The sequence below is a fragment of the Lutra lutra genome, chromosome 13, assembly GCF_902655055.1.
Source record: "Lutra lutra chromosome 13, mLutLut1.2, whole genome shotgun sequence".
Classification (NCBI taxonomy): domain Eukaryota; kingdom Metazoa; phylum Chordata; class Mammalia; order Carnivora; family Mustelidae; genus Lutra; species Lutra lutra.
In genome coordinates, this window is record NC_062290.1 from 1,118,906 (window position 1) to 1,136,969 (window position 18,064).

Here is an 18,064-nt window from a genome sequence, read left to right on the forward strand (position 1 = left end):
TGGCGGTTTGATTATAGTTTCTCCTCACTGAGACTGGGACCGTCTTTCCAGGCTGCACTTCGGTGAAGTGGCTCAGGCCTTCGCCCGGTTTTCCTGCGGTGTGTGTCGTCCTGCGGGGTTACGGACTTCTTGGATATTCCGTACACAGTTCCTTCGCCAAAGAGAAAGTGACTGTGGTTTGCCTTTTTAGTTTCGTGACGCTGTGTTTCTGTGAGCAGCAGAATTTAAATTTATTTAAATTTAAATTTATTTATTTATTTGAGAGAGAAGGAGGGAGCAGGAGCAGGAGGGGCAGAGGGAGAGGGGGAAGTCGACTCCCCGACGGGCACGGAGCCAGACATGGGGCTTGATCCCAGGACCCTGAGATCGGACCCGCGCTGAAACCAAGAGCTGGCTGCCTAACCTTTCCGCCACCCAGACACCCCAGGAAAATTTAATTTTAGTGAGTTAGTTTATCTTTTATTTTCTCTTACGCATTGTGTTTGAGAAATCTTTGCCTTTGCTTATCTCAGTAGAATAAGGATATTCTCTGGTGTTTTCTTCCATAAGTGCCATAATTTTAGCTTTTAGGGTTAGGTCTGTGGTCCCTCTCAAAATCCGGTTTTGTGTACAGTGGGAGACATGGGTTTGAGTTTATTTTTTCCATACGAATATCCAGTTCTGGGGCGCCTGGGGGGCTCAGTCAGTTAAGCCTCTGCCTTCGGCTAGGGTCATGGTCTCAGGGTCCTGGGATCGAGCCCCGCATCGGGCTCTCTGCTCATTGGGGGGTCTGCTTCTCTGTCTGTGCGCACTCTCTCTCTCAAGTGAATAAATAAAAACCTTAAGACAAAACAAAAGAAAAAGCTTCCGAATATCCAGTCCTCCAGCACCGTTTTTGAAACTATCGCCGGGTCCTCCTCAGACGCCTCGTGTCTGTCCTGAAAATCACTCGACCATTGGTTAGGGTCTATTTTAAGATTCTCCGTCATGTCCTTGTATCCCAGCCGCACGTTGTCTTCGATGTCGGAACGTGGTAAGTCTCGGAATCGGGCGGCTCCAGTTCACCCTCAGTCCTCCTCGTTCACGACTGTCCTGGCTGCTCTGTTTACATGTAAATTCCAGCGTCTGTCAGTTTCTACCAAAGCACGCACTGGGACGTTTTTAACTTTCCGTTTTGAAATAACTCCAAAAGTACAGAGAAGTGATAAGAAGAGCAATTGGGAGTGATCTCTCCTCTCTACGCGGGCTTGCCGACTGTGATCGTGTCCTTTTGATTCTCATTTTCCCATACATATTTGTAATTTTCCCCTTTCCTGAGCCACCCAAGAACTGGCTGTGTTCCCTGTGCCCCTTTTCCCTTTATACTTCCGTGTTAGTCCCCAAGGTCAACCTGTTTCCTCACCGAACCACAGCTTCAAACTCGGGGTGTCATGTGACACGTGTCATTCACTTTCCAGTCTCTCCACTCGTCCCACGAGCGCTGTGTGGACCCCTCTCTGGGAACGGGATCCTCTCCACGTTGCTTTAGTGTCTTTAATCCGGAAGAGGTCCTCAGCCTCTCGTGGCGCTGGAACATCGGTCGCCGTAGGCAGCTGTGGTACGGCATGTCTCTGAAGTTGAGTTTGGCTGATGGTTACGATGGTCACTATGAGAGGCTGCATGTGAATTTTACACTTGAAGGTGTCATAGTGACATATCCTTCTCAGGGTTGTACGTCTGGAGGCACATGTCAGTCTGCCCCTTACCGCTGCTGTGGATTTTGCTCACTTCGTCATTTTCTCATTATGTAGTTTTTTTGTTTTTTGGCTTGTTTTTTTTTTTTTTGTTTTTGTTTTTTTGGTTTTTTTTCCATGATTTAAAGTAATTTCTGCAGAAGCCATGCTAGGATTTGACAGGTGACGCTGTCCTTGGGAGAATCGACTCCTTAAAACCATTGAATGGTCCGTCCTAGGAATATGGTACGTATTTCTATTGATGTAGCTTCTCCTTTCTTTCTCTCTACAGTGTTTGGAAGTTTTAAGTGGAGAGGTCTTGTACATTTTTACTAGGTTTTGTCCAAAGTATTTCAGCCATTTTTAATTGAGAAACTCAGGGGTATTAAGTACCTTGTCCTTGCCGTGCAGTCATCACCACATGCCGTCCAGAGCTTTGCACCCTTCCAGCCTGAAACCCAGTGTCTCTTAGACTGTGGCTCCCCATTTCCCCTTCACCCCGACCCTTAGCAACATGATTCTACTTTGTCTCTATGAATTTGCTGCTCTTGTGTACTTCTAACGTTACTGTAAATGACTTTCTTTTAAAGATCTATTTATTTATTTGAGAGAGAGTGCAAAGAGTGGGGAGAAGCAGTGGGAGAGGGAGGGCATCTCAAGCAGACTCCCAGACGCTTGGAGCCCTGCGTGGGGATTGATCCCGTGACATCGCAGCGAGCCGAAACAGGAGTCGGATGTTCAACCGCCAGCATCACCGGAGCATCCCTGGAAATGATATTTTTTAAACATTCCGATTGCTAACTGTTACATGTAGAAATACAGTTGATTGTATTGACCTTCTCCTGGGGCCGTACTAGATCTGTAGTCGTTTTAGCGGGTTAAAAATATATTCCTTGGGATTTTCTATGTAAATTACGGCATCAGGTCTTCCTTCTTCCTTCCGGGTCTGTGCCGTCCGTCTGCCGGACCGCTGATCGGTTGATCACGCCGTCTTCTGATCGTACTGGCTGAGCCCCAAGGTCAGCTAGAATGTAAGAGCAGACAGGTTCATCTTCCCAAACGTCTACGGGGAAATGTCCCTTATTTCACCGTTAAGTAACGTGTTCACTGTAGGCGCCTGGTAGATGCCCTTTTTAGGAGAGTACACTCGGAGAGGTTTTCTGTTTGTCGAGAGTTTGGTCATGAATGTGTCGACCTTTTTTCCTTCTCAACTGAGATGATTACACGGTTTCCCTCCTTGTCTCTGTTTTCGGTGACCGGTTTTTAAATGTTGAAACACCTTGTGTTCGTGGATCGCCCAGGGGGCTCACTGCCCATTTCTCTATTGTCTTTCTGTTTTGTTGGGTCCAGCCTGCGCGCTTGTGTTTTGTGAAGCGTGGTGCCCGTTCGGTCCTGGGCACGTTTGTCTGGGACGTCCTTGGACGTGCTTATGAGTCACTTGTGTCACTGCATCTTGGGATGATCTGGGTGGTATCTCTTATTCCTTTATATTCTGGAAGAGTTTATCTAAAATTACTGTTTCTTCCTTAAATGTTTGACAGAATTCACCAGGTTCTATTATCTGGGGCTGGGGTTTTAATCATGGGAAGGTTTTTTATTACAACTTCAAATTTCTTAAGACATTTAAGGCTATTCTGAGTTTTTTTTCTGTTTCCACTAATTTTAGTGTATTATGTTTTTCAAGGAATTTGCCCTATTTTCCTAAGTTACTGGATCTGTGTTCAGATATCTGCGCATAACGTTCCCTGTTGTCTCTGAACATCCGTAGAGTTGGGCGACGTCCCTGTCGCATTCGTGATGTTGCTGGTGTGTGTTTTCTCCTTCTCTCTTCTGTTTTTCTTTTCCAGTTTTTAAGCAATTTTGTTCTTTTTTTTTTGAAGAACTAACTTTTAGCTTTATTGATTTTTCTGTTTCTTTTGTATTGATTTCTATTCTCATCATTGGTATTTTCTAGTTACTTCAGGCTTAATTTGACATTATTTTCCCAACTATTTTCTTCAACCTGAAGGACTGACTGCATCAGAGCTCCTCTCCCGTGCCAGGTGACGCTACACGGAATGTGGCTGTCTCTGATTTTCCAGGCACAGTGGGCAAGCGCCCTGAGCCGCCCGCAAACGGTGACGCGTAGCACACACACTGGGGCAGAGCCGACGTGCGCTTTTGGTGCATTTGGTAGGCACTGGTTTTCGTTTAATCAGCCCCTGACTCCAGCTCACAAAGAGTGAGAAGGGAGGGGCCGGGCTGTATTGTTAGCGTGTGTGCTTGTCTAGTTAAGCTACATTTAAGGAATCCTTGACCCAAGGAAATAATGGCTAAGCGAGCTTGCAAGAAAGGGCGTCCAGCTCGTGTGGACACCACAGTCTCTTTGTTTCGGTTATTTATGGCTCCAGGTTCCTTTCTTTGAAAAAGAGAGGTCCTGCAGGTGCCCAGGAGGGAGAGAGCCGAGCGGCTGAAGGGGTGTTCTGCCAGATCCTTTGTCTCTGCCGTTATGAGCATCGGATTTTACATTTGTGAAGGAGCTGGACACAACACAGGTTTTCCTGGGGGCCGGTCCAGACCACTGTAGGGCGGGCTGACGAGTGCTGTCAGGCTTAGGGGCTGGTTACAGATTAGCTAGAAAACAAGTGACTTAATTACAGTCCTGATGCACTTGTCAGTAACCTGCCCCTGGAGCCCCAAGCACCTCTCCCTGGCTCCAGCCACTGCCAGCTCTCGTATATCGGCTGTGGCCCCGTCCCTGTCTCCTTGGAGCATCCTGAGGGCTCTCTGAAAAGCATCTGGTACTCAGAATGCCTGATCTCATCAGCGGAAGGCACGACTAACAGGTTCCCACAATAGAATGTGGCACAGACTCCAGCGTGCCCTGTGCGTGCCGTGCAAAGGCCCTGGGGAGGGAGTCGAAGTGGGGGGCCTGGTGGGAGGGCCATGCTTCGGTGAGGCTCCCCACCCAGCCCCTGTGTCTTGAAGTGTGGCCCGTGCCGTCTACTTCTCTGTTGTGTAATAAGAACATCTCCTTGTACAACTTATTTGAAGGCCAGACTTTCGGGGATCCCCATTGTTTCCCTCCATTTCTCTCACGTGATGCAGGAACGCGGTTCCTGGACTGTCATCGCTTTCACGAGTCTTGCTTGCAGACAAGCGATGCTCATGGGGTGCGCTGTGATGATTCTGTGTGGCTCACGGGTGGGATGAGATGTTCGTGGCCAACGTTCTGCGTGCGTTTGCTCAAAGACGTGGACGTGTGCCCACCCATGCCTACGCTTCACGTTTATGATCCATCTGTCATGCTCCATGGCGCCACGCCCTTAATGATGCTGGATTTTTTTTAAGTTAATAGATGTTATATTTTAGAGCCATTTGGGATTTCCAGGAAAATTGAACAGGACGTCAGGAGAGTTTCACCAACACCCCTCCCAGCATCCACACCTGCGGTTTCCCCCTTAGTGTGGCGCGTTGGTTAGAACGGACGAGCCAGTGCCAGTACTTACGATGAGCTGAAGTCTGTACCCGCGAGCTTTCACTCTGGCTGCCGTCCCTGCTGGGACTTTGGGCAGCAGACTCTTGGACAACAGGGGGAAGGGGACGCCGACCCCCCGTGTGGCTGGAAATCTGTGTGTAACTTTTGGCTCCCCCAGAACTTAACTCCTAGCACCTCACCAATCACTTAGTCAATTAACGTGTATTTTGTGTGTCGTATGCATTATGGATTGAATTCTTGCAATAAAGTCAGCTACAGAAAAGAAAATGCTATTAAGAAAATCATAAGGGACACAAAGTGCATTTACCATACTCTGTTGTGTTCACCGTAAACACGTTGCCCGTCAGTGGACTCACGAGGTTTAAACCGGTGCTGCTCCAGCGTCAGATCTAGAAAGACACGCACCTGCCGCCACAGTATCATACAGAGTCCGTTCCCGGCCCTGAAGTCCCTGTGCTTTGCCTGGTGGTCCCGTGCACCACCAGCCCCCAGCCCCTGGCCATCACTGAACTTACCCCGTCTCCATAGCTCTGCCTTTTCTGGAACGTCCGGCCGCTGGACTCCTACAGCACGTGGCCTCTCTGGATCGGTGTTTCACTTAGTCCCATGCATGTGAGCTTTCTCCGTGTCTTTTCATGGCTCCTTTGTGTTTGGTGCTAAAAGCTCTTCCATCTGGACGGGCCACGGTATCTTTGCCCATCACCTGCTGGAGGACAGCTTGGTTGCTTCCAAGTTTGGGCAGGTTTTCGGGTGGTCCGAAGTTTCCGGCTCATTTGCATTGATACCAAGGAGTGAAATGATGAGATCACAAGGGTGTTCTGTATGGTGACTAACGTCGCATAATGAAACATAATAATCGTTGTGTAAAAAAGATCTAGTTGGGTGTATTACTTGATGTGTAACAAAAAATCAACCCAATGAAATTTAAAGATCTTTAAAAAAAAAAAGTACTGGATTTGAAGAGAAAACCAAACAAGCCAGTGTGCTCACAGCCGTGTCTTCCCCAGAGACGACTACCACGAGGACGGCTTCTGCCAGCCATACCGGGGGATCGCGTGCGCACGCTTCATCGGGAACCGGACCATTTACGTGGACTCCCTCCAGATGCAGGGAGAGATTGAAAACCGCATCACAGGTAGGAGCCCCGCGTCGTTGTTGTCGGACCGTGAGCACGCGCCGCCCGTCTCCGCCCCCCTCGTGCGTTTATTTCCGATCTCGGACACGGAGTCCCTGTTCCGAATGTCGTGCGACAAAGTCGGTCAGCCCTGTTAGAAGCAGCGGGGACTGGCCCCAGGGTTTGCCCTCCAACGTTCCCGTTTGTGCGTTCCCACTAGCACGCACACTTACTTGGGCCCACCACGTGGCTCCAGAGTCCTGAGACGTCCTGTCTCACTGCATCGCCAGGGCCTCCTGTCCCCGGGCTGTCCCCTCCTGTCCCCTGGCCACACCGCAGGGAGGCCGGCACCCACCGCACTTAATCACTGCACTTCTCTGTTCTGCATTCCCCGACTCCTGCCCCCATAGATCTGAGCTCAGTGAAGAGCTTCACGGGTCTGACTTCGGCGTTGGGGACAGGGGTTTGCAGTCCGTGGCGGCGCCCGGGGACGCTGCCGGGCTGCCTTCGGCCAGCATTCAGGTCCCGTGGACAGTCAGTGTTCAGGGACCTGCTTCACTGCGTGGGAAAGGGGGCGGCTCCCTTGGCAGGCAGTGGCCTGCTCTCTGTCTCTGCAGGCTTCCCGTTTCAGTCGGCCGGTCGTCCTCCACGCGCTGGCTTTTACGTGGTGATGTGAAGGTCATCTTGGGGGAAATGCTTTGAGAAGTAAGAAAATGAATTCAACCGAAGCCCCTCTCTGCTCTCCCCACAAACACACACACGTTTCCTCTCCAGCCTCCAGACGGCATCGACTTGTCCTTCCAAATCCGGGTCACCCCTTCCTTTGCTTTCACCTCAGCTGGAGGGTCTAGGGCGATGGCCGTGCAAGGATCCTCCTGGCCCGTGGTTCCCGAGCTCCTTGAGGACAGGGCCAGGTGTCCACGGAGAAGTAGGAGGACAGTGGTTGTCCAAGAGGAGCCCGTTTGAGAACGTTGCTATTTTTGGAAAAGCTTTTCGTGCTCTCTAAAGCAGAACTGCTCATACCTTTTGGGCCACAACATTCAGTGGTTTACGTTAGGGTTCTGTGTGGCCGTACCCGTGCCTCAGAGACGTGACACAGGTTCCAGGGAACAGAAATCACCCTCGACAGAAGCAGGGCTCTTGGATTTTTCTAGTCGCTTCTCTTTCATTAAGGGAAGAGTCCATTATGGCCTTAGTAGGAGCCACGCGCTCAGACATCCTCCGTCCTAACCGACCTGGGAAGCGCTAGCCGCGTACCTCAGACCGGGCGTCCCACTCCCTGACAAACCCGGCTCCCAGGCACGAGACTGTTCCCAAGTCACATCTCCAGGAACGGCTGGACACGCTGAGCACGTCTGCTGTCCGAGCAGGCGGGCTGCACAGCAGCGTTTAGACGAAAGTCTAGAACGAGCATCTCTAGGTGTGTGGACGTGAGAGGAGTTCGAAGTTGACCTAGGCTGACGGGCTTGTGGTTCCGAGGCCGTTGGCTCTACGGTGTCCTGCCTGGGGCCGGCTTGTCAGATCTCACTCCCGGGACTCTGGGAGCTTCCGGGGGAAAGAGTCCCAAGACACCTTCAAGGTGACGTGGGGAGTGGACGGAGGCGGGGACATGACCTGCTGGATCTTCCGGGTACCTAGAGCCGGACGTTGAGAAGTGAGCCCTCATGGGACGCGTCTGAGGGGGCAAGGGCAGAGCAGAGACCATCACAGGGTCACGCTCCGCTGGTGACTGCCCCGAGAGCAACGCCAGATCTGTCTGGCTTCGACCGTCCTTCCGTGCCCGGGGTCCCCGCCACGCCACGCCCACCCTCCTGATGGCCCCCAGCTCCGTCGCGGGCCTGACTGGACCTCACCCCGGGCTCCCTAGCTGTCTCCGAGAGACCCTGCCCAGGGACCTCCTGCCCCTCCCTCAGCGTCAGTCTTGGCCGGAAGGGACCGGAAGGAGCAGGGACCGCGTGTTCCTCTCCCGAGCTCCCTCAGGCGCTCTGTGTGGGCATCCGTCCCCCAAGGTGTGGCCTCATCAGGTCACCGCACAGGACCAGACGGACGAGGGAACCACTGTCCGTGGTGGGTAACGGGCGGCGCCGGAGCTGGGCTCCCTCCGGCTCATCTGCCCTGGGCCGGGCCGGTCGGCAGAGAGTGGGCGCCCCGCAACGCCGCCTACTGGCCACACGGGGCGCCGCAGCACGGGTCACTGGCCTGTGTCCCGGGGATGAGCCCGGCCGGCCTGTTTACTCGCCCGCGGCGCCGGGTGTGGGGCAGGGCCTCTCTCTTAGGCCGCCGGGTCACAGCCTCAGGAGCAGAGCCCTCGCAGGCCACAGTGGCTGGGCCTCGGGGCAGCAGGCACGCCGGCTGCGGCCTCCCTTTGAGCCCTGACGGGGCTGCTGCCTCCTGCCCCTGCACGTGTTCCCGCTCAGCCCGCAGTGCCACTGCATGTTCTCTCCGGGTCACATGCCACATTTGTTCCTCTCTGCTCCATCCCGTGTCCTGCCTCGGAGGACAGACAGCCGACCGCGGCTCAGACCCTGGCTACACCTGCTTCTCTGCTTCCTTTATCCCAAAGCACCTCCCTCTGGCCCTCCCAACGCCCTCCGGCTATCTGGGGGCTCCCCCCCCCCCCGCCTCTCCTGCTGCTGCTTGGTCGCAGCTCTGGTCTCCCGTGGGTCTGCCCTGCTGCCGTCCTCCTCGGGGGCACCCTTCCACCCCTCCCTGCTGAGCCTCCCCAGGCCGCCAGGTCGGCCACAGTCCCGCAGGACACGGGGCTCTGTCCCTGCGCCCTGTCCGGTCTCTGCTTCCAGACGTCGCCCAGGCCCGTTGCTCTAGCTACTGCCCATTGCTTGCAGAGCCCAGTTCCTAGCAGGGCCTTGGGAAGGGGCTTTGGGTCTGACCCGCGAATCTTCCTGTGCTGGAAGAAGCATCCAGCTGGGTGAGATCCTGGGCCCAGTTTCCCCTTCTCTCCTGTTCCGCGTTTGTAAGTGAAGCCCTGGGACTGAGACTTTCCGTGTTCCCAGCACATCCGGGCAGCTCCTGCTCTTGGGGCGCCTGCCGTGGAGAGAGCCTTTCTGGGTGTGCAGAGGACAGGGCAGAGGGTTGGGGGCCCTGCTGGGAGGGGAAGGGGGAACATGAGCGGCAGAGGGGTGCAGTGGGGGTGGGGAGGCTCCGGCGGTGTTCAGGGGCCCAGGAGCAGGTGCCACCCAGCCTAACGCCCGTCTCGCACCCCCACAGCGGCCTTCACCATGATCGGCACCTCCACGCACCTGTCGGACCAGTGCTCACAGTTCGCCATCCCGTCCTTCTGCCACTTCGTGTTCCCGCTGTGCGACGCGCGCTCCCGGGCGCCCAAGCCCCGTGAGCTGTGCCGGGACGAGTGTGAGGTGCTGGAGAGCGACCTGTGTCGCCAGGAGTACACCATCGCGCGCTCCAACCCGCTCATCCTCATGCGGCTGCAGCTGCCCAAGTGCGAGGCGCTGCCCCTGCCCGAGAGCCCGGACGCCGCCAACTGTATGCGCATCGGTATCCCCGCGGAGAGGCTGGGCCGCTGTGAGTCCCGTGCGTCCGGCCTAGCCACGGCCGTGGCTGCTCCAACGCGCCGTGGGGCTTTCCGCGAGGGCTGTGGGGTCCTCCTTCGGTGGGCGCACGGCAGCTGTGCCCCTGCCGTCTTGGCACTGGCGAGAGTCACTACGTCATTGGGCTTCAGACTCTGCTTCTGGGGGTTGAGGGGGCCGTCATGTCCGTGCCCATTAGCAGCCTGAGCAGAGGCACGGCCGGCCTCCAGACCACCCCGTGACCCCTGAGCGGCTCTCCTCTCCGATTAGGTCTGGGTTGCTGCCCCTTGCAGGGGACGGAGCGGGGAAGAGCCCACCCTCGTCCCAGGCCCTGGACTCTGGCCACTTCTTCGGTGACGCTGGGGGTTCTCAGAGCCCTGCAGAGCTCCTTGGGGGGCAGTCGGAGCCCAATCTCTGGGCTCCCAGGGGCGTCTGGATCCAGGCGGCTCGCTCCTCACTCTGCGCATGATAATAGCCACAGAAGATGGAGCGTTGGTTAGTGAGTCCGTCTTCAGGAGGGGCTGAGAACGGCGACAGAACTGAGGCAGCAGAATGGCTCTGCGAGGGCTCTGGGTCTCCGCCCTGGACACGGGGGTGCCCGGGTGTCCTCCCCGGGCGGCAAAGCGAGCGTGAGGTTGGGGTTGACGTCCTCCTGCAGCGGAGGTGCCTGGCGGGCCCCCAGGGACTTCCACACTCATGGGGTGACTTCGGATGGTCCTTTCTAACCCACTCATGTCCCCGGACGCCCCCCACCCCATCCCCCGACTTACCTGGTGGGCCTGCGGCTTTAATGCTGCGGTTTTTGGAAGTCGGACCGTTTGGTCTTCTGGAAGTTCCAGTTCGGGTACGTGCAGGCAAAGTGGTGGCGGTGGTCCTTTCTGGAATGGCAGCTGCCGCTCGCCAGCCGGGCGTCCTCACGCGTCTCTCTCCCACAGACCATCAGTGCTACAACGGCTCGGGCACGGATTACAGAGGCACGGCCAGCACCACCAAGTCGGGCCACCAGTGCCAGCCCTGGGCCCTGCAGTTCCCCCACAGCCACCAGCTGAGCAGCGCAGACTTCCCCGAGCTCGGAGGGGGGCACGCCTACTGCCGCAACCCCGGAGGGCAGATGGAGGGCCCCTGGTGCTTCACGCAGAATAAAAACGTACGCATGGAACTGTGTGACGTTCCCTCTTGTAGTATGTATTCTCTCTCTCTCTCTTTTTTTTTAAAAGCGTTAACTGTTGAGGGAACCTGGGGATGGCTTGGGGTCCCAGGGCGCCTCCCCCATGCGCCGCCCTGATGACCGGCTTTAAATAAAGCCGTTGCCGGTTCTGGAAGTAGTACCTGGTCGTTATGGGACATTTTAAATTAGAGAAAGTTCTGGAGTCGTGTGCCCCTCAGCCCAGATTCCACCATGCGGGGGAGATGGCTGATTAGGTCTGGGGGCCCCTCGCCAGCCTTCTCCTTGCGGGTGGCCCTGGGATGGTCAGTTTGGTGCCTGGTTTCTCCATCGATGTCGTCACGTGCTGTTTCCCAGTATTGGTGGACGGGCTTCCTGCTGCGGCCACAGCCCTCGGCCTGGCACCTGGCCCCGGGGACACGGCACCTCCCGCTGCCCCGGCTCACACAGGCGGAGAAGGCGGAGCGAGGAACAGCAGAACTTCGGTCTCGTGACCGGTCTCCCTGCCACGTCCTCGTTAAAGTACGAACAGGACAAGAGAGCCGTTGAGGGTCGCACACTTCACAGGCCTCCCTATTTCTGTCTCGAGGCCGTTTACGTTTCGCCAGCTCCCACCAGCCTGGGTCCCCGGGAGAAGGTTGGCCTCCTTCTGAGTCTTACGTTCTGGTTCCTGGAGGCAGTGGGTTGCTGGGACATTACTGAGAAGTGACGGATGAGGAGAGAGGAAGGGTGAAGCAAAGCCGGGCTCGCCGTCCCCTCGCCAGCCTCCTCCTGGCGGCCCCCGGCCCGGCGCACTAACCCCTACAGATGCTGGCTGTGGAAACTGGCATCGCTTCCCTCCTGGGAGCAGAATGGGCCAGTTCCAAATTTGCCACTCCTCTTAACTCAGCACAGATCGTGCCACGGATCTTCGAGAACGTGCGTCCGCTGCAGGACTAACTTTTAAGAATGAGAATGTTGACAGTATCATGAAGCTGTTTTGTGGTTTGCTACGGTTTCTAAAAAAAATGTCCTGCAAGGAAGGATGTCCATGATGACCTCCTGGGGAAAGAAAGAAAGAAAGAACGAAGCTGTGGGACGATAGCTGGTTTCTCCCACTTGCTCTTCCTCCCCCGACCCCCTTCTCTGTCTTTCTTTGTGAAGGAAAGACGTGCACGTGCGCATGCGTGTGTCCATGTGTGTGAGCACACACGGGCACCTCCATGTTATGCGTGAAGTTTTGGAGTGATACACGCCAAACTTTCGCAGAGATTTCCTGTGGCCTGAAGAAATGTTAAAACAGAACACGTTTTCACAATGAGCTGCTATTACCTTTGTAATTAAAATTAATCAAAACAGTAAAAATATGTATGCTGTTCGATCTGGCCGATCTAGGTACATTGGATATTGCAAAAAACTTTGCATTCTGAGGGTAGAAATGCAAAGCACACCTACTGTAGGATGGCTTTTAGCAGCTAAGGGAGACGCAGGCTAATTGCTTCCCAGCGGGGTTTGGGTGATGCCCAAGGAACCCCCGTACGGGGAATGGTGTGCGGTCCCCTGCCCGATGCCTGGAGCTGTCTGGTCCTTGTGGAACCGTGTCTCAGATGCGGTGTTCTGCCACAAAACCAGCGGCCGGGGAATAGGGAGGATACGACTGCCTTTAAAAAGAACTCGATTTAAAATTCTATCTTTTTTTTTTTTTAAAGATTTTATTCATTTATTTGACAGAGAGAGATCACAAGTAAACAGAGAGGAAGGCAGAGAGAGAGAGAGGGAAGCAGGCTTCTTGCTGAGCAGAGAGCCCAATGTGGGACTCGATCCCAGGACCCTGAGATCATGACCCGAGCCGAAGGCAGCGGCTTAACCCACTGAGCCACCCAGGCGCCCCTAAAATTCTATCTTAAAGAACTCTGCGACACTGCTGCCTCTGCGTGTCGGAATAGCCGAATGCCGTGTGCTCCTGCTCACCTTAAACGGGACGTAGGAAATCAGGCAAACGCCCCCGTTAACGTGGATACAGTCTTCGGCCCGTGGGCTGCGAGGACGCAGCCTGTCCTGTGGTACTGTGGTTAACAAGTGTGTCTGCTGGTGATTTTGAAAAGATAATGATAAAGTAAATGGTCACACAGATGCTTGGATGGCGCTCCCATCTCTGACCTGGGACGGAGGTGGCGGGTCATGGAATCTCCCCAGAGAGATGACCCGGAGCCTCCACCGCCCCTGGGGCTTCTGGAACATCTGCCTCGAGGGTGGGACCGGGGGAGTTCTGGGGTTTTATTTGGTTCTCTCTGCAGCGGGTGCAGGATGGGGCGTGGCGTGGGGCTGATGGGACGGACAGACAGACTCTGGGTTTGGGACAGCGCTGCAGCCCGGCGCGCCCCCGTGCCTGTCTGGAATCCCATAGAGGGAGACAGAGCATCGCGTCTCGCTCTGAAAACCTTGGAGCTAACCGGAAGCCTCGCTGGACCTTTGACCTCCACGTTTCCCAGCACGCTTGGGGCCCTGCGGCGTCCTGCCTTGGGTCGGGCTCAGTGGTGTCCGGTGCTCTTTCACATCAGATGCACTTTGGATTAGTGTCTTCAGTGATATGTGTTCATTACACACAAAGTGTGGAAAACCCTAAAAAGCCGCAGGCGGGGTCACTTCTCGTCCCAGGACTTTGCTTGTAACTACTGCAAGAGCCCTGGCATTCAGGGGTTTTCTGAGCCGCGTACTCCGGCTTCAGTCCTTGGGGGCAGCTTTGGATAGCGTCTCCCGAGCGTGCAGGGGTACGTTACCCTTTCTTGGGCTTGGCGTGCCCCTTCCCCTCTGTGCGACTCATGGCACCGTCCCCTTGTGCTTGAATCTGGCAGCTGGGGTGGGCGTGGGCTGGTGGGAACTCGGAGTTGGGCGGGGGATGGTTTCTAAGAACCCGTGACCCCGGCTGTTCACAGGTCCACAGGACGGCAGCAGGATGGGGATTCTGTACATCCTGGTCCCGAGCATCGCCATTCCTTTGGTCATCGCGTGCCTCTTCTTCCTGGTCTGCGTGTGCCGGAACAAGCAGAAGGCTTCCGCGTCTACACCACAGCGGCGGCAGCTGATGGCCTCGCCCAGCCAGGACGTGGAGATGCCTCTCATCACCCAGCACAAGCAGGTCTCCTCCGCCTCCTGGCGCTGCCTCTGCCTGGAGATGGCTTGCCCCCGATGCTCGGGTTCTTGGCTTACTCGATACACGACCCACCACCATGCTGAACTGCCCTGTATTTCCCGCATCTCCTCTAAGACATGTCGGGACATTTGTGTCCTTAGGAAGGAAGTGGTAGGCGTGTTGGAATCCTGCCGTCCCGGAGTCTAGGCTTCTCCCTCCGCTCAGACGGGTGCATTAGCCAGAAGGTGCCATCCTGCGTCTGTCTGCAGGGCTGCCGCTCTCCCCACAGGAGAACCAAAGGGAAAGGGCTCTGACCGGTCCACCGCATGGGGGCCCGGCTGGCTCTGACAAGGGACGGGGGCCTGTTTTCTGGTCCGTTTGGAGTTGGGTTGGTTTTGTTTTGCTTTGATTTTCAGGGAAGGGTGGAACTGCACATTTAGAGTGGAGGTAGGACACCCCCGTTCCCCTGCCCTGAGAGCTCTTAGGACAGCGATACCACCCCGAGATAGAGCACAGGGGAGAATCTGTCCCGGCCTGCCTGGGCCTCCACGTTACTTGTACGCTTTGGGGGTACGTCACTCCCGTCCAGGCTCTAAAGGGGATCGTCAAAGCGGTCGGGGGAGCGTGCACTTGGCTCCCAAGCCAGCAGTCACTGTGTGTTTGCTGGGGCTGGAGGGGTGGGGGGTGAGGAGATGCAGGTCAGCTCCCCCGACCCTGCTTGTGGGGCTTCTGTCATAACTTATCTAACCAAGAAGAAGCAGGGAGAGGGGCCCACGGAGGGACGGCTGGAAAACAGCTGGCCTGGACTCCAAGAGTGACAGAAATCATGGGAAGCGCACGGCAGGGTTCCAGGGAGACAGTCCGGGTGTCGCTGTGACGAGCAGTGGAGCCTGGGCCTCGGTGGCCACCACACATCAGGGAGCCATGGGAGGGGCCCCAGATGGGGGACGCAGCTGGGAGAGTCCCTTGGTGCCTCTGGGACGGTGGCGCCCAGCTTGGCTGTGTGCGTGCGCGTGTGAGTGTGGTGTGAGCAGGTGTGCACACGCCCTGCAGTGGCGTCTCTGGAGTTTGGGGGAGAGCAGACTTTGCATCCTGGCTGGGACCCGTGGACATGTTTCCGGCAGCCTCACGGTGCCGAGCGTGTTGAAGAGCAGAGAGTGGGTGTGGGTCAGGTGGGGCCTGGGGCGGGCAGGACTGGGGTCCTCTGCTGGGCTCCCCCCGCCCCAGCTGCCCGGCTTGTCCTTCCTGTTGTGGGAACAGAAGTGGTTCACGGGGCTTTTCTTATTGGCAGGCCAAGCTCAAGGAGATCAGCTTGTCGTCAGTGAGGTTCATGGAGGAGCTCGGGGAGGACCGGTTTGGGAAGGTCTACAAGGGCCACCTGTTCGGCCCGGCCCCGGGGGAGCAGAGCCAGGCCGTGGCCATCAAGACGCTGAAGGACAAGGCGGAGGGCCCGCTGCGGGAGGAGTTCCGGCACGAGGCCATGCTGCGGGCCCGGCTACAGCACGCCAACATCGTCTGCCTGCTGGGGGTGGTGACCAAGGACCAGCCCCTCAGCATGGTGTTCAGCTACTGCTCGCACGGGGACCTGCACGAGTTCCTGGTCATGCGCTCGCCACACTCGGACGTGGGCAGCACGGACGATGACCGCACGGTGAGGTCCGCCCTGGAGCCCCCTGACTTCGTGCACGTTGTGGCGCAGATCGCCTCGGGCATGGAGTACCTGTCCAGCCACCACGTGGTGCACAAGGACCTGGCCACCCGTAACGTCCTCGTGTACGACAAGCTGAGCGTGAAGGTCTCGGACCTGGGGCTGTTCCGCGAGGTGTACTCGGCCGACTACTGCCAGCTGGCGGGTGGCGCGCTGCTGCCCGTGCGCTGGATGTCCCCCGAGGCCCTCACGCACGGCAAGTTCTCTGTGGACTCGGACATCTGGTCCTACGGCGTGCTGCTGTGGGAGGTCTTCAGCTACGGCCTGCAGCCCTACTGCGGCCACTCCAACCAGGACGTGGTGGACATGGTGCGCGGCCGGCAGGTGCTGCCTTGCCCCGACGACTGCCCGGCCTGGGTGTACGCCCTGATGGTCGAGTGCTGGCACGAGGCCCCCGGCCGGCGGCCCCGCTTCAAGGACATCCACAGCAGGCTCCGTGCCTGGGGCAGCCTGTCCGCCTACAACAGCTCAGCACAGACCTCGGGGGCCAGCAACGCCACGCAGACCAGCTCCCTGAGCACCAGCCCCGTCAGCAACGTCAGCAACACCCGCTACGGGGGCCCCAAGCAGAAGGCCCAGGCCTTCCCGCAGCCGCCGTTCATGCCCATGAAAGGCCAGATTAGGCCCATGGTGCCCCCTCCCCAGCTCTACATCCCCGTCAACGGGTACCAGCCCGTGCCGGCCTACGGGGCCTACCTGCCCAACTTCTACCCGGTCCAGATCCCCGTGCCGATGGCGCCACCGCATGTACCCGCCCCGGTGGCCCTGAAGCCCGGCTCCCACCACAGCGGCAGTGGCTCCACCAGCACGGGCTACGTGACCACGGCGCCCTCCAACACGTCCATGGCAGACAGGGCGGCCCTGCTCGCTGAGGCCGTGGAGGACACGCCGAACGTCCCCGGAGATGCGGCTCAGACCCCTGGGCAGGAAGCGGAGGAGGAGGAGGACGGCTCCGTCCCCGAGACCGAGCTGCTGGGGGACAATGACACTCTGCAGGTGGACGAGGCCGAGGTCCCCCCGGGCAGCCTGAGGGGCACGGGGCCACCGGGCACCCCGGGGGAGGCCTGAGCCCCAGGCGCGGGGTGGGGTGCGCCGGTTTGCCGTCTCACGGCGCAACCTCTGCTCCCCCGCCGTCCTCTTGTGCACAGAGCGGCCGCTCCCGCCCCCAGCGGCCAGAGGGTCTTTGAGCTGGGGACGCCTGACCGGGCGGGGGTAGTGGTCTGGCGGGACACATGGTGACACCTACGCAGCCGGGAGTCCCTGAGGGAGACGGGCAGGGAGGCCGGCCTGCGCCGTGCGGGAAAGTAGCCGCTGTCTTCCCTCCCCTGTGCATGTGCAGTGGAGATGGTGCCCCTTTGGGCTTCCGGGCGGCTGGCCTGTTCCTACCGCCGCCCCCACCGGCGACTGTCTCCCAGCACTGTCGCCGCCCAGGACTGGCGGGACTGGGTGGCTGCCCCCTGCCAGGGTCCCAAGAGCACGGGGCTTCCGAGGTGGGGGCTCTCTGTGCCTCCATGAAAATGTGCCTTAAAAAGAAAAAAGCCGGTGCGGTTTTGTACTTTGGGGAAATGGTTGTGGTCACGCTGCATGTGTATCCGGCCCTTGTCTGCAGTCGGGGGAGGTGAGCTGGGGTTTGCAGTGTTAGGGGCACCGCCCTACGGAGCACAGCAGGGGATTCTGTTTCACAGACGCGTGTACAGACCTGAAGTGTAACTTATACAGTTGCGTCCGCCGTTTTCACTGAAGTACTGTGAGCTCAGTAATTTAGATGCTGACGTGACCCACTCTGGGACGCCTCCCGACTGTATTTTGTCTGCCTGTGTTTGTCCCCGATGCAGGCGAGGTCCGTTCATTTCAGGCGGGAGAGAAGGCTCACAGGCCGCACACCCGTACGCCCCACTTGTAACCCCCACACCTGGTGTATCCAATAAAGTGAAACACGACTTCCAGCTGGCCCTGCGGGGGGAGGGTGTCCGGCAGCCGGAGTTCCTCAAGATGGCAGGGGGCGGCGAGGGGACGGCGAGGGCTGAGGGAGGGCCCTGGGGCGAGCTCGCTGGGAATTTGCATCAGGTGCGTGGGCAGTGGGACCCCTGTCTGCTCTGCTCCCAGGCAGGTGGGGGGGCTGGGGATGCCAGTGCCACAGTCCTGGGCGAGCCACGCAAGCCCAGAACGGACGATCCTGACCTTGTAGGACCTCAGGTCGTGCAGAACCTCAGGCTCGGGGCTGCCCCATGTCTGGTCTTCTCTCCCCAGA

At 57.5% G+C, this 18,064-nt stretch overlaps 1 protein-coding gene across 2 annotated transcripts in view; it reads left to right on the forward strand.

The window, feature by feature from the left end:
• Positions 1–17,759, forward strand: part of ROR2 (receptor tyrosine kinase like orphan receptor 2) — a 161,446-nt gene extending 143,687 nt beyond the window's left edge. The window contains exons 5-9 of one of the 2 annotated variants that reach the window (XR_007122393.1): positions 6,177–6,304; positions 9,509–9,823; positions 10,764–10,975; positions 13,909–14,111; positions 15,397–15,528. Coding sequence is in view for 1 of the 2 variants with exons in the window: in XM_047700819.1 (XP_047556775.1) it covers positions 6,177–6,304; positions 9,509–9,823; positions 10,764–11,009; positions 13,909–14,111; positions 15,397–16,881 (2,377 nt within the window). In the remaining variant the exon portion in view is untranslated. Of the gene's footprint in view, positions 1–6,176; positions 6,305–9,508; positions 9,824–10,763; positions 11,010–13,908; positions 14,112–15,396 lie in introns of both variants that reach the window. The other variant, XM_047700819.1, reaches the window with a different exon arrangement.
• Positions 17,760–18,064: the final 305 nt, after the last annotated feature.